The 22,765-nt window shown below is 35.6% G+C and overlaps 1 protein-coding gene across 3 annotated transcripts in view; it reads left to right on the top strand.

Moving 5' to 3' along the window:
• supt3h (SPT3 homolog, SAGA and STAGA complex component) overlaps nucleotides 1-22,765 on the top strand; it is a 538,864-nt gene that overhangs the window by 322,284 nt on the left and 193,815 nt on the right. For all 3 annotated transcript variants that reach the window (XM_039749446.1, XM_039749445.1, XM_039749447.1), the window contains exon 6: nucleotides 5,604-5,740. In XM_039749446.1, the coding sequence (XP_039605380.1) occupies nucleotides 5,604-5,740 (137 nt within the window). The remainder of the gene's footprint in view (nucleotides 1-5,603; nucleotides 5,741-22,765) is intronic.

Genomic DNA, 22,765 nt, shown 5'->3' with positions numbered 1-22,765 from the left:
GCCATTCCCTGGCGCGAATGGTTTCCCAGGTGCTATCGAATCAATCCGCGGCCTCCTACTCGCGCGTGCGTGACAATATATATATATATATATATATATAGAATATATTGAAATGGTTTTACTGTGAAATAATGCAAACAGTACGTGGCACGTGTTTCGCCCTAATTCTGGGCTCATCAGGCATACACACGCACTGCACCCCCTCTCGGGAATCAAACCTGGAACATCAGCACTAGAGGCGAAGCCTCTCGTGTTGCGCCACTGTGTGTGGTTCGTTTATTTGACAGTATGTAGATCGGGATGTATATATATATATATATTCTTTCCTCAAAAACAGTTCAATTACTCTGTCGTACGGATTATCTGTGCGCTTCAGTTACATCAAAACCTCACTTTCTATCGCCATCGAAGCTAATGCTGAAAGGCGAACCCGCCCCATGGTAATTCTGGCATAAGTTTCATTTCGCTTTATGGCTGAAAATGTCTGCTCGACAGAAGCAGTGTACACAGGAATACTCACTGCCAAATATAGCAATGTGAACAGCTGCCCCATGCTCTCATTCAGATTTTTCTGATGAAGGAAGTCAAGGAGATCAGTGGTAGATTCTCCTGCAAAATCATCCATGGCATACATTACAGTCAGTTCTGTTTTTAGCCAAGACAGATCAAAAAGCGCTCCGTGGCTGTTGTGTTAAAGTGGAGAAGGCCACATGCGTGAAATTTTTCTTGTATTCCCGAAACTTCTGGGGCTTGAGGAGCGTGACAAACATCAGGTTTTCATGGTCTTGAAATCTGGTCTGTGTCTGGCAAATAATATTGTCCAGAATCCTGCCATGGAGTTGGCCATAGTGCACGCGACGATCTTTCGCTTGGAGTGTTTGCGGTGCGTTCAATGGCCTCGTAGAGTTCCTCATATCAGCTTCTATTCAATCAATGGGTCTGAATACGGTGACGTTGCCGTACGCCTGCTAAAAGGCCCTACTGACACCAACTCAAAATCTGACTGGTTGAAGCAACCGGTTAATCGACATTTATTCTGTGTTAGAGTGCCTTCACAACAGATTGTGAAAGCCTCTCTGCCTGGCAACAAATGATGGCTGAAATGTGATTGGTTAAATGTTTTAATACGAAACTCTGCCTCCCACGGCTATCGAGCTGCATTCTATTACAGTATATATGGACGAAAATACGTTCCAGTTATGACCATCACACGTAGAATTTCAAAATGAAACCTACCCAACTTTTGTAAGTAAGCTGTAAGGAATGAGCCTGCCAAATTTCAGCCTTCTACCTACACAGGAAGTTGGAGAATTAGTGATGAATGAGTCAGTGAGGGAGTGAGTCAGCGAGGGCTTTGCCTTTTATTAATATATATATATATATATAATATGCATCTACATACATTAGATTACATACATTAATGTACTAATTCAAATTTTTCCTTTCAAAAGTTTTTCATGTCAGTCCTTGAAACAATTTCTCTTTACCAGTAGAAACCTTACATTGTGATCAATAGATCAGAGTTTTTGTGCTGTCGTTTACACATATTCCCCTGGCTTCTATTGCTGTTGCAGTAATTCATCCATAATAAACTAATTACATACATACATTTTCATACTAGCTTCTTCTAGTTCAGGGGGCAATGCCTTTCCTGTCAGTGCTGGGCACACAGCAGGAAACTGTCCTGAACAGGGCACACACGTACACCTAAACAGTTCAAGTTGGCTGGCTCATTTGTGAACAGTGCCTTTTTGGCATTTTTGCATTCTTGTTGAAAACTGGCATCATCTGGATCATTGACATTCAATCAAAGAATAGTCTCTCATGAAAGTTTGCATGGTATGATTCAATAACAGTCGATCAGAAAGTTTGGGGAGGGTGTGAGGTTAATCCTCACATGAAACAATGAGTTGGTACAGCGAAACAGTACATTACTGGTACGTTAAGAATTTGAAACTAGAAGAGCACTGCTCAGAAAATGAACGTCAAGAGATTGTACAGCAGTCAGCATCAGGATATGTTAATTGAATCTATGACGCTTGAACTATAAAACTGCATCCTGCAGCACTATAAAGTTATACTATGAGCAGTATTTATAAATCAAGTATAGCATCAAGTCTTTTGGCAGATGTGGTGTTCTCTCTAGTGTCTAAATTGTGACTCAAGATCATCAAATTCAGTATCATTAGCATTTGGTAAGTTTTCTTGGACTTCCTTATCTGTATGTTTTCCTTTTTTTAAAGAATACATTTCTCTAGTACAAACTTTATGTATTATTGCTCATCAATCCAACAATCAGCATGCAGTCTCAAAGAAATCTTGTGCATAAAGGTGAGCTGTCGCTATGTGTTATTGGAATGCTCTGAAACATCATTTATCCAATAGTAATGAGCCATTTACAGTACGTGGCTAAATGTAGGTGGGATCTTTGATAAAGGCAGGTTTATGCAACTGTGATGATGTGCTACTTGCCTTAGCATGTACCTGTGCAAATCACATATATCACTAATTAAAAGAAGTAGATAACATAGGAACTTATGATTTATTTGAAAGAAGAGACCCTTAGAGATGTGAAAATATTATTATTGCTTTTGACTGACTTATTGGTTTATTGTGGCATACAACTACAACTTCTGAAATAAGGCGGCATGCTATTAATTTAGTATTTTATATTTCTTATTATCATCTTTACAACATTTCTCGATTACAATCCTGTTTATATAGTTTGAATGAAATATTGATTAAAGCATTCATTACTAAAGGATTGGATTATTACAGTGCACCTTCTTAAAACTAACAAGCTGGTAAACAGATCACTGTTTTTTAACAGGTCAATTATAAGATTCTGTTACTTACATATAAAGCTCTCTGTAATTTTGCCCCAGTGTACTTGTTTGACTTTTTTAAGGATTGTATTCCTTCTTACTTGTTCTGTTCTTCTGATGCTGTAATGTGAGGGTAAGGTTTTTGATATTCTGCTCCCAAGATTTGGAATTCACTTTCTCTATGTAGTAAGCCTTCAGTTTTGATTGTTGCATTTAAAATCCTACTCAAAACTTATCTTTTCAAACTTGTTTTTTCTATGTCTTCTATCTCTATGATATTTTAGTCTGTTTTATGTTACTTTTATAGTGTTTAATATTTGGTGTTTTATTTTTTGTTTTCTAGTGTGTCTTTGGGTGTTTTAAAAGACACAATTAACTAAAAGGTATATTAGAAAGTAGAATGTTGACATTGTGTTAAGTATTCCTGCCTTAGCTGCCTTCTCACCACTGACACAGATATTACCCCAGAAATCACTATTGACTGAGAGTTTCTAGTAGAGTGTTTGTTAGACTCAGTAAAAATAGACCTTTGATCAGTACTAAATTCCTACTGTTTAAAACTGTTCTCTTCCCTACTGCCCTCAGAGGTCCTGAGAAATGAACATCCCACCACTGAAACCTTAAAGTGCTTAAAAAATGCCCCAGAAGATCTTGAGTGTCAGCTCATATGAAAGCCATTAAATTAGTGGAGACTTTCCTCAGAATCCTCGTCTCTTAACCAATGCCAGCTTCACTGGATTGGGTATGTAAGCTTGATGCACAGGTTCTGCTTACCAAAATATAGTACTTTATGCATTCCTAGTTAATGTATATGGGTAACATAAATACCACACGGAAAAACTAAATCAAGGTTAAACTTGTAATCTTCAGCATTTCTACAGGCCATTAGAAAGGCACCACATTAAACATTGATTACTAGAACATAACAGTTCATGGATAAAGTATCTCATTTGAGTCACAGAAGGCAGGGAACAGCAAGTCTTTATACAAGATGACCCAACCTTTTTACTTCTTCTATTACTTACATATTTTTTTTTTTTTTTTTGGATGAAACTGAATTTGCACTTCACACAGGTGCAAACTTTGGCTAGTTTAGACCGAGCCGAACACAGCACACAGAAAGCACAAAATGCTTAAAGTTGATAAGTTTTTACTTTAATAATACATAGGTGTTAAATGAATTCCCTATATTTTGGGACTATGGTGTTCTTCTAATGTGTCTTTGTGCTTTACTAACCTTTACGGCATTATCTTACTATTCACAGAGATCTCAGTTTTTTGTTTTAAATTTAAAGTTAAATAATTACACACTTTTATATAAATAAAATATTTTTATTAATAATGTAAAAGAAGCATTATTATATTTAGAGGACATACAGCTTTTGTGTCTCATCAACACACTGTATAAGCACAGGTAATATTGTGTTTCTGTATTACATCCCCTATTGACAATGTGTTAGAGAAAATGAAATTCGTCCAAGGACTGAATATTGAGAGACTTCATGTTTGAATGCAGAAGGGATTGAGGGAGCACTTTCTTCAGACTTGTGTATGTATTGAACCTGATTTGAAAACTACAAAGTAAATTAACAATGAATAGGTCCTGGCAGGCCAGCTAAATTCTCTAATTTGTGTAGCAGAAAGTTGTGATGAATGGTAATGTCAAAACCTGTCAAAATGCATTGTAATAGAAGTCAGTCAGTCATCTTTTAAACCACTTTGTCCTGAACAGGATCGCAGGGCATGCTGGAGCCCGTGTCCCAGCTAGCATAGGGTGCAGTCCATCACAGGGCAAATACACACACACACCAACCACACACTAAGGTCAATTTAGTATTGCTAGTCCACCTAACTTGCATGTCTTTGGACTATGGGAAGAAACTGGAGCACCCAGAGGAAACCCACACAAACACCGAGAGAGAACCTGCAAACTTTACGCAGGCAGGACCCATGATACGAACCTTGGTCTCCTTACTGTGAGGCAGCAACGCTACAACTATACTGTCCCTGTTGTGATTGCAGGTGCTCTTTAACCATAGATTAGAATTTTAATGCAAAATAATTGAACATTTTTTGTGCTGTGACTGAGATTAATTTCAGACAGAGGTCTCTCATAAAAATCCTAATCCTAACCTAATAGAGGATTTGAGTTGTAAAACTATATTTTCTGTAAAACTTTACATATAAAATGTAATAGTGTTATAGTTGTCCATTGTACTGGGCAACCACAGTTTAACCATAAAACTGAAACATACTGAGGTATGTCCACTTTATTCGCACATAAACGGAATGCTAAATATAAAATATTGAGTAAAATTTAATTAAAATACAGCAAAGAAAATCTGAAAATACATGATTTTGAAGTCTTTGACATTTTGTTGTTTTTCATTCAGGTCATGAATTTAGTGGGATAAATCTCTCTTTGTATGGCCCATGTAGTATGTTCACTGCTATTTTAAAACACAGAAGACTGCCATGTTCTGCAAGTGTAATTTTTTTTCCCCCCAAATCTAGAATTATTAAAAGTATTTCATTAGATTTACACTTTTGCTGTAATATAAGAACTTCTGAAACAGGATGCAAAACACCCAGATTTACAAGTTATTCAGCGACCAGGAGCTGTTTTCCTCAATTTAAAGTAAAATGAAAGAGCAGAAGCAAGTATATGCATGGTGCACATTTAAGTGTGGGTCAGGTGTAAACAGACCCAGCTGTGCTGCAGATGTGCAAAAATAATGTCAGTAACTCTCTTTCCTTCCTCTTTTCACCCACATGTAGACAAATTCAGCTGCAGCAATGTCAACAAGAGGCAGAAGTTGGCTCAGGACTTTCTCAGTTCTATTGATCAAACAGGAGAATTTCTGGCACTACTGGAAGACACTGAAATTGATGAAATTAAACAGGAAAGACTGGAGGTGAGTGATAAACAATAGAAACAGGGGCCTCTTTAAAGTTCCTCAGATAACGATGACATCCCCCCAAGTCTGCACAGTGAATATATTAAAAAGAAGCCTGGCTTATATTTGTGGTTTTGTGGTCAGTAAGTGGGAGATTAGCTCTTCCCTGCTCAGTGTTGCTAGTTAAGCTTTCATCATGCTGTATTTGAGTTGTTAAATATAAGCTCTGTAGTTTTTTGCGGCACATGCACTGAATGCTTTGTTAAATGACCTGTATTCATCATTGGTTGAACGGTCATGAAATCTGAGCTGGCAGATGCCCAATAAAATGATCGTAAACCATGTAATGTAAAATATATTACTTAGAGATTGTGCAGCTTGCCAAAGATAATCTCACCTTAATTTACATTAAGACCTTCAAAAAGTTTGGTGTATTTTACAGTGTTTTATGTTCAACAGCAATTAATTTTTGAATGTGTCAAATGCTATGAGACTAGTTACTGAGAAGTGTGCTTAATGTAAACACTGTAGATCTAACAGGATAAATGACACAGCGGTGTTTAGTTTACAGACTGGAAATTTTAGGAGCCTGTGCAGTAAATTGACATTGCTTTTATGTGGATGAGCACTGTCAACCGGAATGTGGCAGAAAAATAAAAATATTTTAGGCTGTCTGTTTTTATTTTTTATTTTTTTTTTTATAATTGCTGCAAAGAGAAGGTGACATGGTAGCACAGTTGTTAGCACTGCTGCTATACAGAAGGCTATGTGGAGTTTGCACATTATCCTCATCTCTACGTGGGTTTTTCTCCTACATCTCCTCTATGATATGCAGATTAGGTTAAATACAAATTCTGACTTTGTCCAACGTGAGTATGCTTGGTTCTTTAGTTCATGAATTGGTCCTGTGGTGGACTGGTGTCCTGTCAAAGGCAGATTAGTGCTTTGAATCCATTCTTGTCTTAATAGATGTCATGGTCAGATAACACAATGCCTTAAAAGTCCACATTATAAACAAGAACCAAGTTTGCTGCTTATTCTGATGTTGTTTGCTTGGCCCTTGCATTTAAACAAAACAGAACAATTGCCTCTGCATTACCCAAGTAACAAATGGGTGTTTGGAAGCAAGTGTCCAAGTTCTATCCTATTTGCCATCCTAAAGCAAAGAGTCTTAAAAGTTGTAAAATGGTAAATTGTTCTTTGATTACTAAACTCATGAAAATGTGAATACTGCATCCAAATGTCAAATCATTAAGAGGCAATTGCCCCTATCCACTGCTGTATGTCAATAGAATGGGTGACTAGATAGTTCATGAAAGGCAACAGTCATTTGTGTGCAAGTGAGTATTTATTGTGGCAGTGAAATAAAGCATTTTAGTCCTTGGTTGGCAGCCTTTTTTAAATAGTTTGACTTTATAGAGCCTCTTGTAATGGTATACATCATCAGACATGTTAGAAGCACTCAAATGTTATAGACTTGTAATACATGTTGTAAAAGAGGTTTGCTTATTTTTGTATATGTGCATGAATTTGGCTATTTTTCCATATTATAAAATGCTTGAATATTTGTTTAAATCTAAATATTCTGATTACATAATTTAAGCCAGTATTGACTGCTTCCTCCATTAAACAAGTCATGGTAGTCTTCTAATACCTCTGGTGTTCTACAGCCCTGTTTTATGATTGACTTCCTTAGCAATATTTGTAGTTGTCATGTGCGTTTCATTATCAGAAATCAGTAGTATAACATTGGGCAGATTATATTTGCTATCCAAGTATTTTTTTTTTGCCTCACCATTCTGTTAAACCAGCTGTTTATTTTTAAGGAGTTCAAAGAAACATTCTATTTTTGCAGTTTTATCATTCATAACCAGTGTCATTTAGTATGTATTGTCAATATAAATTGTGTGAACCAGTGTGAATATCTGGTGTACATTCCCTATGTGAATAAAATATTGCAATTTTTAGGAACATTTTGGTTGGGGGACAATATTTATAATGTACTATATGTTAACATTTTTGAATTTAATGAACATAAGATCTAAATATGTTCTTCTTTGACTTAACAGAATTCTGTAATGAAAGTTTTTTTTCTTTTTTTTAAAGGAGTAAGAGTATCACATTTATTTTATTACTATTTTACTTTACACTGGAGTAGCAGAACAGTCTGTCCCACTAGTAGACAGTATGTACTTTGTCGTCTAGTCAAAAACAACACTGAAAGCTCTGTAGCAGGCTGAATCCCCCCCGCCCTCATGAATCCTGCCTGACGCTGACTGTGACACCAACTCTGTCAGTGCTCCAAATGTAGAGTAATGTAAACATTTGTACCTTTATCTTTGTTATCATAAGTTGCTTTTGACAAATGTGTCAGATCAGTAACAAAATCAGTAACTAGATGGAATGATCTTAAAATTAGCTTGTGTTTAAGTATAAATAAGGTTTAAGTCTTTATGATGTAAATACCGTTCTCATTACGCTTACGTTTTTAGCTGTTACTACAAGATGCTGTCATCTTGGGATGTTCATACCATGATCAAAAATTTGTGTATGGGCATCTTTGGTTCATGTGTGTATGTAAGCTTTTAAATGTATTCTTCTTAACTTATTATCAGTTATTCTGTAGTAAATTAAGTAAACTGGTTTAACTTGGGTATATTGTATTGTTATTACTACTAAAAAGTTAGAATAAAGTGTTTGATGTTTTATTTAGGGCGGCACGGTGGCGCAGTTAGGAGACCCGGGTTCGCTTCCCGGGTCCTCCCTGCGTGGAGTTTGCATGTTCTCCCCGTGTCTGTGTGGGTTTCCTCCGGGAGCTCCGGTTTCCTCCCACAGTCCACAGACATGCATGTTAGGTGGATTGCCGATTCTAAATTGGCCCTAGCGTGTGCTTGGTGTGTGGGTGTGTTTGTGTGTGTCCTGCGGTGGGTTGGCACCCTGCCCAGGATTGGTTCCTGCCTTGTGCCCTGTGTTGGCTGGGATTGGCTCCAGCAGACCCCCCGTGACCCTGTATTCGGATTCAGCAGGTTTGAAAATGGATGGATGGATGGATGGATGGATGGATGTTTTATTTATTTATTGAGGGGCCAGTTTTATGTTTTTGTTTCTTGTTTTTTTTTTTTTTTTTTTATATATATAAAGTAAAACTAAACATGATTATAAATTAAGTAAATAAAAAGTTAACACTGTTTAACAATTAGCAAAAAATAACTAGTTGGTTACAGTTTGGTATTTCCTAATTCTGTGCTCACAAAATTCAAGAGTTCTAGCTCTTCTGGATGAAACCCAAAGTCACAGTGGTTTTCTGAACTGTTTTCCAAGTAAGCATCTGATGGGTTGTGTTAAAGCTATCAGAACAGCAGGGGGGCATGAAATGATGTTTCCTTTTAGGATTCCCAGATTGTTTAACCAGCACAACCCTATGATATTTTTTATTGGCTACCCACTCAAAATGACTTTTTAAATATCAGATGGCTTTTGATGAAACACTTTTCGTTTTGTTTGGTTCAAATGAATTAGTTTCCTCTCAACATCCTTGCTAAGATCCACATTTTGCTTCAGTTGCAAAACTGATTGTTGGGATATAACTGCTCAATTGTGTACTCCTGAATACATCACACATTATATTTTGGCATCAGCTGAAGTAAGTTTGCTACAGTCTTGGCCTAGTGTTGAACTATAAACCATAAGGTTGTTGGTTGCAGATGCAGAATAAAAGAAATGAGCTGTAAATTCAGCAGTTACATTGTTAACAACAGAGTAGCTCAAATAACAATGGCAAAGGAATAACTCGATGAAAATAAATGTACCTGTGTGCTATATTTATTTGTATTTTGTGGTGTATTGCTTTCTTTTCTTGACTTTTTTTACTCACATGAACCACTACATTTCCCATTGTGATATAATAAACTTAACAGTGACCTTTGCCTTAGCATGCTGTGTCTCCAAGTAAATCACTTCACCTCCTAGCCAAGCTGTATAAAAGAGAAGTCTGGAGTTTTTCAAGATGAAGTTATTTCTTCAAAATCATGGTACTTATTAATTTACCACATGAAATTTTGTTCTAAAGTAAAGCATATTTTATTGAAAAAAAACAAACAAAAAACACAACTAGATTCCTCTTGCGTTTATATAGTAGAGCTAATGTACCGTACCAGAGTCTCTGTGTAAAAAAAAGAATTAAAACTTGCCAAATATGTCTACTTTAAAATAGAAAAGATTTCAATTTAAGAAAAAGTGTCCTCTAAGTTATTTCTTGAGATAAGGATATGTTTGTTGCTCACTTGTCTGCTTGCAATATTGAATTCTGTAAAATCGAAGTATTCAGTGCACACAAGCAACTCCACCACATTTAATACTCCCCAACTTTGAATTGTTTTTAGTTTTAAGACTTTTATTTTTTGCCTACTTATGTATAACATATATGCAACCGTTCTAAAACACAAGCAGACGCACTAGAGCTGCTGCAAAGGTAATTCACTTGCAGTAATATGTATAAAGATATCCATGACTATACCATGGTGTGTCAAATGTGTACGAGGATGAAGAATAATTCAAGCCCCCGCCAGATGGTGTGTTACAGGTCCTGCCTGTTGCTACTAGACTCTGGGAGTCTATCATCTTAAATTTCATTACAGATTTATCACCTTCACAAAGTAACACTGATTGCTTTTCTAAAGGTGTCTAATTTATCCCTCTGAAAAAGCTTTCTTAACCTTAAAGAACTTACATATTAGTTTTTGGCCGACATTTTCAGAATATGTGCATTTTCCTTATCAATCATCTCAGATTAAAGTCTTCACTTTGTTTCTTGGGTTTGGCAGTCCTTGTTTGTCAGAAACCTCACTTTACTTTAGCACTCTTAGGCAAATGGTCAGATTGTGCATCATACACATCTTTCAAGATTATAATTTATCTGGATCTATAAATAATGTCATCAAGCTTTGGTCTCATTAGGCCTTATGCTTTGTGATTATTCTACATTTATACAGCTAATGTTTGGATCAAAATGAAACTTGACCCTAATATCATAAATTGAAGTAATACAGGATTAAGATTATGCAGTGAAAAAGTCAAATGTAATTTTCTGTATTAAACTGCTCATGTGTTTAACTGTAAGTATCCTATCCCACTCTCCATAATACAATGCAAAAATTATGTTTTGTGTTTTTTAAAACTCGAAAAAGGCAATTTTTTTGTATGAGACCCGGAGTAAACTTTCTGCAAAATTTATCAAAAATTCATGAATACTGATCTCTGGTTTTGCATCTATTGTCTTTCCTTTGATGTGGTTTAATATATATCAGCTGTGTTACCCAGCTTTGCCCAGGAAATTTCTTTAAAAAATGGGCCTCAGTTAAAGTGTCTTCGGTAATCGAATGTATCAGAACTTAGTTACCTAATATTATCGGCATGCTGTGTGGAGTAGTGCTTAAGGCATTTAGTGTAGGACTTCAAATCCTGAGGTTGTGGGTTCAAATCCAGGCACTGACACTGTTTGACCAGCAGCAAGTCACTTCACCTGCCTGTGCTCCAACTGGAAGAGCAAAAGAACTATAACGAATCATATCTCAAATGTTGTAAGTCACCTTGGATAAAGGTGTCCATCAAATAATAAGTAATAATAATATTACTTCACTGGAGCTACTTACTCTTGAACCTGCTACACACAATTGTCCATGAGTAAAATATTCCTGCATTTAGATCAATTCCTGGTTTTTCTAGTGATGTGGCTTTTCTTGATGATCTTCAGTTTTACAAGAAGGTGTATTCTTTTGAATTGAAACATATAATGAGTAGGAATAATGTGAGGTTTTAGTAGATATCATTATTAAATGTTTACCATTTTCATTTGTTTTGTGTCATTTACTCAATTTTTTTTTTTTGTTATTTGTATGTAGCACCCATTTAAAGTCCACAGATGTGAATTTATATGTAAAAAATTGAGAGCAAAGTGATGGGGCATCCCCCTTCAAAGTAAGCAGACACACATGTAATTTTAAACAATTTTAGAGGGCGATGTGGGGGCCCCTTTCAAAGTTCATAGATGTGAATTTATATTACAACTGAGTAGCTGGTGGAAGATCTGTTAAGTTTAAACTGTTGCCGTTCATGTAAACTTGTCTTGGACAGGAGGACACCACTTGCACCTCTGCTTCTCTCTTCATCCCTGTTTGCTTCTCGCAAAGAATTACCTGAATGGTCACAGCCACAAAGCTTGGAATCATTACTGAAGCTTTGTAGTGCACTTGATAACCACTAATCTTTGCATCTTTGTTGAGATTTACTGAACTTTGTCCTTTCTTTTCACACCACACTGTATATACCAAACCTGATCACTCTTTTTTCCAGCACAGAACGTCCACACGTTCTTCAGTTGTCTGTCCACTCATTTGGGTGACAATCATTTCTGCTCTGTTGTTATTTTGCATAAAGCCTGCAGTGCAGATCATGTATGTTAGTATACAGGGGGTCCTCGGGTTACAACACAGTTCCGTTCCTACAACAGTGATGTAACCCGAATTTTGGTGTAAGTCGAAACACACTCTAGCCCAAGTCACTTACCTGTCTTAACACATTTGCAAAATCATAATCTAGATCATAAAAACACAAAATCTAAGCCTGAGAAAAAAGAAAAGGACATAAATATACTGTACTGTGCGCTGTACTGTAGTAACAGAAAAAATGAGTGTAAAAAATGCTTACCTTTATTCCTTCTCATGTCTCAATTTTGTTGTTTTTATGGGAGTGAGTGTTGTAAACTCGAAACATTGTATGTCGAAACGTTGTAACCCGAGGACCCCCTTTATTATTAAATACAAATTGCTAAATAAAGAAAACCACAACACAGATAATTTTCTTTTTTCTATAATGTAATGGCATAACAAATAAGTTATACAAAAATATTAAGGTTCAAAACTCACAATACTGAACTGTCCTTTAATAAGTTTATAAAATAAGAAAATTGACTGAAAAAAGTCTGTGTGAGCTAACACTGATTAACCTGCCAGCAATATAAGGACACCTGGGTAAACAGCCAGCAATTAATTAACCTACACTTTTTGACTTTATTTGAACGGAGTCTTCTTGGACTTTTTAACTCTGGACTCTTTTATTCCATGTTAAGCATACTATGTGTATATTTTTAAAAACAGTTGTAGCTTGATTTTAACTTCTGTATCTTTACTGACTTGAACCTTATCTTTTAGATCATTCTTTTAGAATCTTAAACAGATTGTTAATTTATTAAACCTGTGGTAATTAGGATCAGAATAGGCAAACAGTGTAAGAAAGGCAAACACTGATTGATTATTCTTGTAATCATCATTAATTCGAGGTAAGGTTTTTAATTTTGTGTGCATGATAAGCTAGTAAGTCTCTTTGCTTACTTAAAGCAGCTGTCTTTGTAAAGATAAGACTGTACATGTGGGGAGCTATAAAACAGCCATATTTAAATTGAAATTCCATGGTAATACATACTGTATTGCATCACCAAAATTCAACCAAATCAATAAAAACATTTTTGAAATATTGGTGTATTTTTATTTTTTTATTTTTTTTTTGTTGATGTAGTGTTTTTGTTGATAAGTGAGTGAGTTTGGTAATGTGCCTGCCTGGTATTACCAGTTCAACGGAAAAGGTTTTAAGACTAATTATAAACAACTTACACTTGGTAAAGTGTAGGCACTTAACCTTTCTAAACAGTTGAAGTGTGAGTGTGTACTTCTGCAAATGTTATAATTTTGCTGCAGCAGGGACTGCATTGTGTGACACTGACAACTGGGCATATGTGGGTTCAGGAAAGGCCTAAAGGACTTAATGTGTGCCCACTCAAAATGTGAGCATCTTCATAACCACCTGCCACTGTGGAATAAGTGGGGGGCGTTAGTGTAATGAATGCATTACTGTATATCAGAGAAGGTGATCCCGAGTAAAACTATGAAAGAGCAATTTACTATAGCAAGTCCAGAGAAAGGTTTGGCTTGGCCGGCTGAAGCACTTTGTGGGTGTGCTCACACGTGGATACGAGGCTGCCATATATTTTAACACAGGCCTTACAGTGGTGTGGTGTAGAGCAAAAGTAGAACATTCAAACATCAGCTGCAGTTAGAGGAAAAGAGTGGCGTGACTCAGGATTGGTTGAAAATAGCATTTTGCCAGTATGAAAGGCATGCCTCTGGGTTGGTTGAAAGTAACAGTCCCCAGTATAAAAGGCACTTTCTGCCTATAGGGGTCGTCTTTCTTTTCATTAGGTTTTGCCTTTAGACTGACTAGAGAGAGCGAGGTGACAATATTGCAGAGCATTTCAGTGTGCAATAGTTGCTGACGGCTTGTGCCTATTTTTGTTAACATTTTTCTTTTTGCTTTTTATAGATAGCTCCTAGTCATTGAGAAGGTTTAGTGGAGGTATTTATAGTTATTGGGTTCTGGTGCACTTTTTGTATATACACTTGATTTTTCTTTTTGAAAATATATAATCTATTTATTTATTTATTTATTTTTTGAAGGAGGTAGATGGAGGACTGCTGTTGTTTTTATGCTTTAAGGAACAAATTCCTGAGCTGCTTGTATAATAGAGGAAAACAGCCTTTCATAACATATATACATGTTTTCTTTTGATATGAAGACATTGAATTGTACTGTAATTACTGTAAAACAGTCATCATTTTTTCTTTATTGATTTTTGTGTGCCATTGAAAACTGAAATGTTAATTTCCAAGCTTATTTTCACAGTTTAAACAGTACATATCACATGATTTTTATTTTCCAAAGTGACAAATTTCAAAAAGTGAAAAATGACAGGTGATAAGTATGATGTTGGCGTTATTGTAGTTTTATAAAAAGCCTGTAACAACTGGATCAAGGGTTGATGGTACCGGTCCACTGTGATATACAGCTGTTGGTAGACCCATGGTTTATAATTTAGTTGTGACTACATGATTATAAAACTCTAAATGGTTTCAATAAATTAATGGGTTAATATCACAATGATTTACCCTTAATCTTCCATGATTAAATAATTCTACTTTCTCTAGTTGGTTACTGACTTTTAAGTTAAAATACTTTCTCCTTTTACACTGTGTGTGAAACACAAGAATCTTAGCAGAAAAAAAATCACAAGAGGGAAATTAGGAGAGAAGTTTAAAACACAAAGTGACTTGTCTTAATCTTAGTTAAACTGTGTGCCAATCAGTGTAAGGGTTACCTCGTTTACTTCAAGTTGAGCTTTATTTTTAATATGTGAAAATTATCATGTTTTAATGGCACAAATGTATAAAATCCATGCTAGTAACAGTTCTTTTTTGCATCCTGAAAGTTGTGTGGTTTAAATAAGACTACATTTTCATATTTTGCCACTTCTAACTCAACCCACTATTTTTTTCCCCTTGTTTAATATTCGTGGCTATTTATTGCTACAACGTACAATAGGTAAAAGAGTCCCTTTTTATATGCCACTTTCCATTTTGATTGAATTAAATTACCTTTAATTATACAGGATGCAGTCTTCCTTTTAGGTGTTGAAGAACAATAAGAACAATATGTCTCCCCTTTCAGTCTGAGTGCAAAATCTATCCAGTCAAAACAACTGTTAGCTGGATAGTCCAGTATTGATGCAAAGTTCTTCCCAACTGGCAACAATAGGCAGAGTAAGCAATAATGCCATAAGTTTACTGGTTTTATACTCTTTTTTTTTTTTTTTTTTTTTTTTTTTTTTAAATCTGTCCTTTCAGTTACTGATATCTTTTCCATGCAGCTTTTTCCCTTAAAAAAAATCTTTCTATTGACAAAAATGTGATCTGCATCTCCTTTTAATAAACTAAAAGGAACTTTGTCGATACCACACATGCAGAGAGGCTGTCTCGGCAAGATTAGTATTTTTGAAAGCAAGACTGATGAGAAATTGAGCCTCATTATGAAGCCTGTCTCTGGGTGGGAACTACAGAGCAAGGGTCTGGATATTTGGCTGAAAGAGGAGCTGCAAATCTTTTATTGTCAGGAATAGTTGGAGACTTGAAAAATAAACAGTCTCTAAAATTACCGATACTTGTTGTTTAACATTACATTTAGACAATTTAGTTTTGTTCTGTTGCAGCATGACTGTTTGTTTCCAGGACAACTGATAAACAAATATTTGGGATATACATTTAAAAGCTTTTGAAATAAGCACAATTTGTTCCAGACATCATCTACTCAAAGACTGAAACATGACTTAATTGCTTTGATTTACTTTTTGTTTTATCCGGCACATGTTCACCTAATTAACAATCTAGTGGCTGCTCTGGTTACTCAAGTACATAGAAACATGAGTTTTGTGCTGGACTGGCAGATTGCTTGAAGTAAATGCATCATTGGTCTAAAAATACTGTGCAACATTTAGACTTTTCTTTGAAATGTATAAGTTCTAATTAGTTATAACTTATAAAACTACTGAAAACAATCTCTAAAACTTTCAATTTCCTGAAGATATAAAAGTGGTCAACTTTGTCCCATGTTGTAGTATTTTGATCATGTCAGAAGTCTTCCTAAGTGACGCACAGTACAGAACATAGTATCAGCCACCCAGTTGTGCATGAGAACAAATCTATCCATATCTGTGGCTGTATCTGGATTGATATCATGCATTTTTATATACTGTATATCATTATATTGGTTAACTTTCTCATATAAAGAAAGGTGCCACAGCTTGTCTGCACAATTTAAACATGATCCTGTGTGATGTGTGTGTGTGTGTATATATATATATATATATATATATATATATATATATATATATATATATATATATAGTACAGGCCAAAAGTTTGGACACACCTCCTCATTCAATGTGTTTTCTTTATTTTCATGACCATTTACATTGGTAGATTCTCACTGAAGGCATCAGAACTATGAAACTACACATGTGGAGTTATGTACTTAACAAAAAAAAGGTGAAATAACTGAAAACATGTTTTATATTCTAGTTTCTTCAAAGTAGCCACCCTTTGCTCTGATTACTGCTTTTGGCATTCTCTCGATGAGCTTCAAGAGGTAGTCACCTGAAATGGTCAGAGCAAAGGGTGGCTACTTTGAAGAAACTAGAATATAAAACATGTTTTCAGTTATTTCACCTTTTTTTTGTTAAGTACATAACTCCACATGTGTAGTTTCATAGTTCTGATGCCTTCAGTGAGAATCTACCAATGTAAATGGTCATGAAAATAAAGAAAACACATTGAATGAGGAGGTGTGTCCAAACTTTTGTGCCTGTGCTGTGTGTGTGTATATATATATATATATATATATATATATATATATATATATATATATATATATATATATATATATATATATATATATATATATATATATATATATATATATATATATATATATATGTGTGTATATGTAAACTGCTCAAAAAAATTAAAGGAACACTTTGAAAACACATCAGATCTCAATGGGAAAAAGAAATCCTCCTGGATATCTATACTGATACAGACTGGGTAATGTGTTAGGAATGAAAGGATGCCACATCGTTGTTTGGAAATGAAAATGATCAACCTACAGAGCCCTGAATTCAAAGACGCCCCAAAAATCAGAGTGAAAAAATTATGTGGCAGGATAGTCCATTTTGCCAAAACTTAATTGCAGCAACTCCAAATTGTATGCAGCACTTTGTATGGCCCCTGTGTTCTTGTATACATGCCTGACAACATCGGTGCATGCTCCTAATGAGACGACAGATGGTGTTGTGGGGGATCTCCTCTCAGATCTCGACCAGGGCATCACTGAGCTCCTGGACAGTCTGAGGTGCAACCTGGTGGCATTGGATGGACCAAAACATAATGTCCCAAAGGTGTTCTATTGGATTTAGGTCAGGAAAGTGTGGAGGCCAGTCAATGGTATCAATTCCTTCATCCTCCAGGAACTGCCTGCATACTCTCACCACATGAGGCCAGGAATTGTCGTGCACCAGGAGCCACTGTACCAGCATAGGGTCTGACAATGGGTCCAAGGATTTAATCCTGATACCTAATGGCAGCCAAGGTGCCTTTGTCAAGCCTGTAGAGGTCTGTGTGACCCTCCATGGATATGCCTCCCCAGACAATCATTAACCCACCACCAAACTGCTCATGCTGAATGATGTTACAGGCAGCATAATGTTCTCCATGGCTTCTCCAGACCCTTTCACTTCTGTCACGTGCTCAGGGTGAACCTTCTCTCATCTGTGAAAAGCACAGGGCACCAGTGGTGCATCTGCCAATTCTGGTATTCTATGGCTAATGCCAATCGAGCTGCATGCTGCTGGGCAGTGAGCTCAGGGCCCATTAGAGGACATGGGGCCCTTGGGTCACCCTCATGAAGTCTTTCTGGTTGTTTGGTCAGAGACATTCACACCAGTGGCCTGTTGGAGGTCATTTTGTAGGGCTCTGACAGTGCTCATCCTGTTCTGCTTTTCCCAAAGGAGCAGATACCGGTCCTGCTAATGGGTTAAGAACCTTCTATGGCCCTATCTAGCTCTTCTACAGTAACTGCTTGTCTCCTGGAATCTCCTCCATGCCCTTGAGACTGTCCTAGAAGACACAGCAAACCTTCTGGCAATGGTACATATTCCTGTTTTGGGGGTCCATCTCATTGTTGCCCCTCTACTGCACCTGTTGTTAATTTCATTAACACCAAAGCAGCTGAAACTGATTAACAACCTCCTCTGCTACTTAACTGACCAGATTAATATCCCAGAAATTTCATTGACTTGATGCTATACTCTCATTAAAAAGTGTTCCTTTAATTTTTTTGAGCAGTATATGTATACAGTATATATGTATATGTATATATATATGTATATATACATATATATAAGGCTTAACTGAAAGTTGGGTCATCACTTGCCTTTTGGGCATATATATATATATATATATATATATATATAGTGGTGTGAAAAACTATTTTCCCCCTTCCTGATTCCTTATTCTTTTGCATGTTTGTCACACAAAATGTTTCTGATCATCAAACACATTTAACCATTAGTCAAATATAACACAAGTAAACACAAAATGCAGTTTTTAAATGATGGTTTTATTATTTAGGAGAAAAAAATCCAAACCTACATGGCCCTGTGTGAAAAGGTAATTGCCCCTTGTTAAAAATAACCTAACTGTGGTGTATCACACCTGAGTTCAATTTCCGTAGCCACCCCCAGGCCTGATTACTGCCACACCTGTTTCAATCAAGAAATCACTTAAATAGGAGCTGCCTGACACAGAGAAGTAGACCAAAAGCACCTCAAAAGCTAAACATCATGCCAAGATCCAAAGAAATTCAGGAACAAATGAGAACAGAAGTAATTGAGATCTATCAGTCTGGTAAAGGTTATAAAGCCATTTCTCAAGCTTTGGGACTCCAGCGAACCACAGTGAGAGCCATTATCCACAAATGGCAAAAACATGGAACAGTGGTGAACCTTCCCAGGAGTGGCCGGCCGACCAAAATTACCCCAAGAGCGCAGAGCCGACTCATCCGAGAGGTCACAAAGACCCCAGGACAACGCCGAAAGAACTGCAGGCCTCACTTGCCTCAATTAAGGTCAGTGTTCACGACTCCACCATAAGAAAGAGACTGGGCAAAACGGCCTGCATGGCAGATTTCCAAGACGCAAACCACTGTTAAGCAAAAGAACATTAGGGCTCGTCTCAATTTTGCTAAGAAACATCTCAATGATTGCCAAGACTTTTGGGAAAATACCTTGTGGACCGATGAGACAAAAGTTGAACTTTTTGGAAGGCAAATGTCCGTTACATCTGGCGTAAAAGGAACACAGCATTTCAGAAAAGAACATCATACCAACAGTAAAATATGGTGGTGGTAGTGTGATGGTCTGGGATTGTTTTGCTGCTTCAGGACCTGGAAGGCTTGCTGTGATAGATGGAACCATGAATTCTACTGTCTACCAAAAATCCTGAAGGAGAATGTCCGCCATCTGTTGGTCAACTCAAGCTGAAGCGATCTTGGGTGCTGCAACAGGACAATGACCCAAAACACACCAGCAAATCCACCTCTGAATGGCTGAAGAAAACAAAATGAAGACTTTGGAGTGGCCTAGTCAAAGTCCTGACCTGAATCCAACTGAGATGCAATGGCATGACTTTAAAAAGGCGGTTCATGCTAGAAAACCCTCGAATAAAGCTTAATTACAACAATTCTGCAAAGATGAGTGGGCCAAAATTCCTCCAGAGCGCTGTAAGAGACTCATTGCAAGTTATCGCAAACGCTTGATTGCAGTTATTGCTGCTAAGGGTGGCCCAACCAGTTATTAGGTTCAGGGGCAATTACTTTTCACACAGGGCCATGTAGGTTTGGATTTTTTCTCCCTAAATAATAAAAACCATCATTTAAAAACTGCATTTTGTGTTTACTTGTGTTATATTTGACTAATGGTTAAATGTGTTTGATGATCAGAAACATTTTGTGTGACAAACATGCAAAAGAATAAGAAATCAGGAAGGGGGCAAATAGTTTTTCACACCACTGTATATGTATATATATATGTATATATATGTGTATATGTATATATATATATATATGTATATATATGTGTATATATATATATGTGTATATATATGTATATATATATATATATATATATATATATATACACGTGTGTATATATATATATACACGTGTGTGTGTATATATATATACACGTGTGTGTGTATATATATATATATACGTGTGTGTGTATATATATATACACGTGTGTATATATATATATATATATATATATATATATATATATGTGCACATGTACATATATATATACATAAATTGGCCAATTTTCACTTTAAAAAAAAGACTCGATCTGTGATCAGTAAAAAGGCTGATCTGAGAAAATTATATTTTCATTCCCTTTTTTTTTTTTCTAAGTTTTAGGGCAGCGGTAGACAATGTAGTTGCTGCAGGTTTTTGTTCCAACCCATTTGCTAAATTAGAAGCCAATCCTTGCCAAATTTGGATCTGCATTGACATTTGCTAAGGATCCATTAAAACAGGAAATGCAGCTGTTTAAGACTGAAATAAGCAATTAAGGGTGGGGAACCTTAACAAGCGAGACCACAAAAGCTTGTTTTACCAGTGAATGAGAGGTAAATGGTATGTTAGTCTTTACGTTAAAGAAAATGGAGTAATAAACTGAAAAAAAAAGTAATCAGAGAAGTCATCCTGTGCAAATAGACACACGGCAAGAAAAGCTACTTCACAGAATCTAGACTTTTATTTAGTCCTTTAAGTTGAAATGGACACCACTTGAGTCTTGGTATGCTTGCTTAGTATGCAGAAACTTACACATTTAATTGGAAAGAAAAAAAATAAAGACAAATTTGAAAATGCTACTTTGTGAACAATAGGCATATTTAAAGATTTGTTATTGTGTGTCATATAGCATAATTTTTGTTAAGAAACAACTACTACATAATTAAAATAGTACTCCATATTTTATAATTACACTTTAAGAATTACAAATGTCTAGTTGATATACTGAAGAAAAAAACACACCTGTATAAATATAATAACTTTATATTTTAATAGCAAAAAGTTGTAGTGCAATTAATGATTTAAAATGATTACAATGTACAAGTACATGTATATTTTCTTTTATTATTTATTTATTTGTAAGAATATATTTATACGTATGTATTTTGTTAGAGAAAAACTGCTGTTTTTGATTAAGCTTTGTTTTAGATAGGTACATTACAGAAAAAAACTAAGCAAAATGAGAAACATTTTATTTTCTTTTATGCCATATGTATTATGGCCAAATATTTTTATACTTATTTATATTTTATTAGTTAAAGTATGTATTTTAAGGAAATTTTATTTATTTTAGAATTTTATAGTTACTGAATCATAAGCCTATAGAATTTTTTTTTTTTTATAAAAAATTTACATTTAACACCTGTGGTCTATAGTTTAATTATAAAAACACACTTTAATAGAGCAGATTACTTTTACTTGTCTGATTATGCAGGAGATTGGTGTAAAAAGCTTTTTAAAGGGGTAAAGAAAAAACATCAGAATTAAACGGTCAAGTAACATGAAATCAGTGATCGGTATCGGTCATTTAATTATTGAATTTCTGTTAAAAAACAAATTTTCCCCAGGGGACAAATAAAGTTCTCTTTATTTAAACAGTGCATTGGAAGGTTATTCTTATAATGGCAATCATGTAATTTACCTCTCTTAGTCTCTGTAAATTTCCGCCTTAATTTAATAATGTTGGATTGAGTAGTAGTCTATAAATTTGAGTAAAGATTGCAAGTTCATTATTGTAGTCTCAGTAGCAGATGGCATTTATGTTGTTGTTACAAATAATCTCCTAAAGTCCAACATAAGCATACAGTATTTGGTACAGTTTTGAATGATATTCTTGATTATTTGTGAGGTACAATATTCTCTTGCCCATTTAACAAGTCAAAAATAAACAATTTAAAGATAAAATAATAAGCTTTTCTGTACACAGGAGAGCCAGAAATAATTGAATTAAGAGTTCATTTTCACAATGCAGAAATGAAAACTAAATGAAGAGTAGTGTATTTTTACTTAAAGTAATTTCAGAAGTGCTTATTTGAAAAGATAAGTGCAGTTATATGGCGTAAATTTACCAAAATATATGGAAGGCACAATACAACTGAAGTTTATTGTTGAAATTTTGGTTTAGGCATGTGGTGTCCAGCCTTTCTGTATATTTTTCTGTATATTTTTTTCGCCCATCAGCCAACATAAGGGGCTTTGGCCCAGCAGAGGTCTGTGTTGTTCTCTTACACAATTTGCACCATTGAACTACTTCATTTAGAAAGGCTAATAATAGACGTGGAGAATGGCCTCCCTGTAGTGATCTACAAGTCAATGACTAGACGCCTTTGCTCTGGCCAACTACAAAAATAAAATCCTTGCCAAAACAGCAAAAATAGCACAGTCAGGGGTGGCTTAATGCTTTGACTTGAGATTATTTCCAGATGATTGGCTGTATAAATGCAAAATGGTGTGATATTGCTGGGATAAAATACTAAC

The sequence above is a fragment of the Polypterus senegalus genome, chromosome 3, assembly GCF_016835505.1.
Source record: "Polypterus senegalus isolate Bchr_013 chromosome 3, ASM1683550v1, whole genome shotgun sequence".
In the NCBI taxonomy this organism is placed as follows: domain Eukaryota; kingdom Metazoa; phylum Chordata; class Cladistia; order Polypteriformes; family Polypteridae; genus Polypterus; species Polypterus senegalus.
The sequence above is the reverse complement of the archived record's forward strand: the minus strand, read 5'-3'. Positions and strand labels throughout refer to the sequence as shown.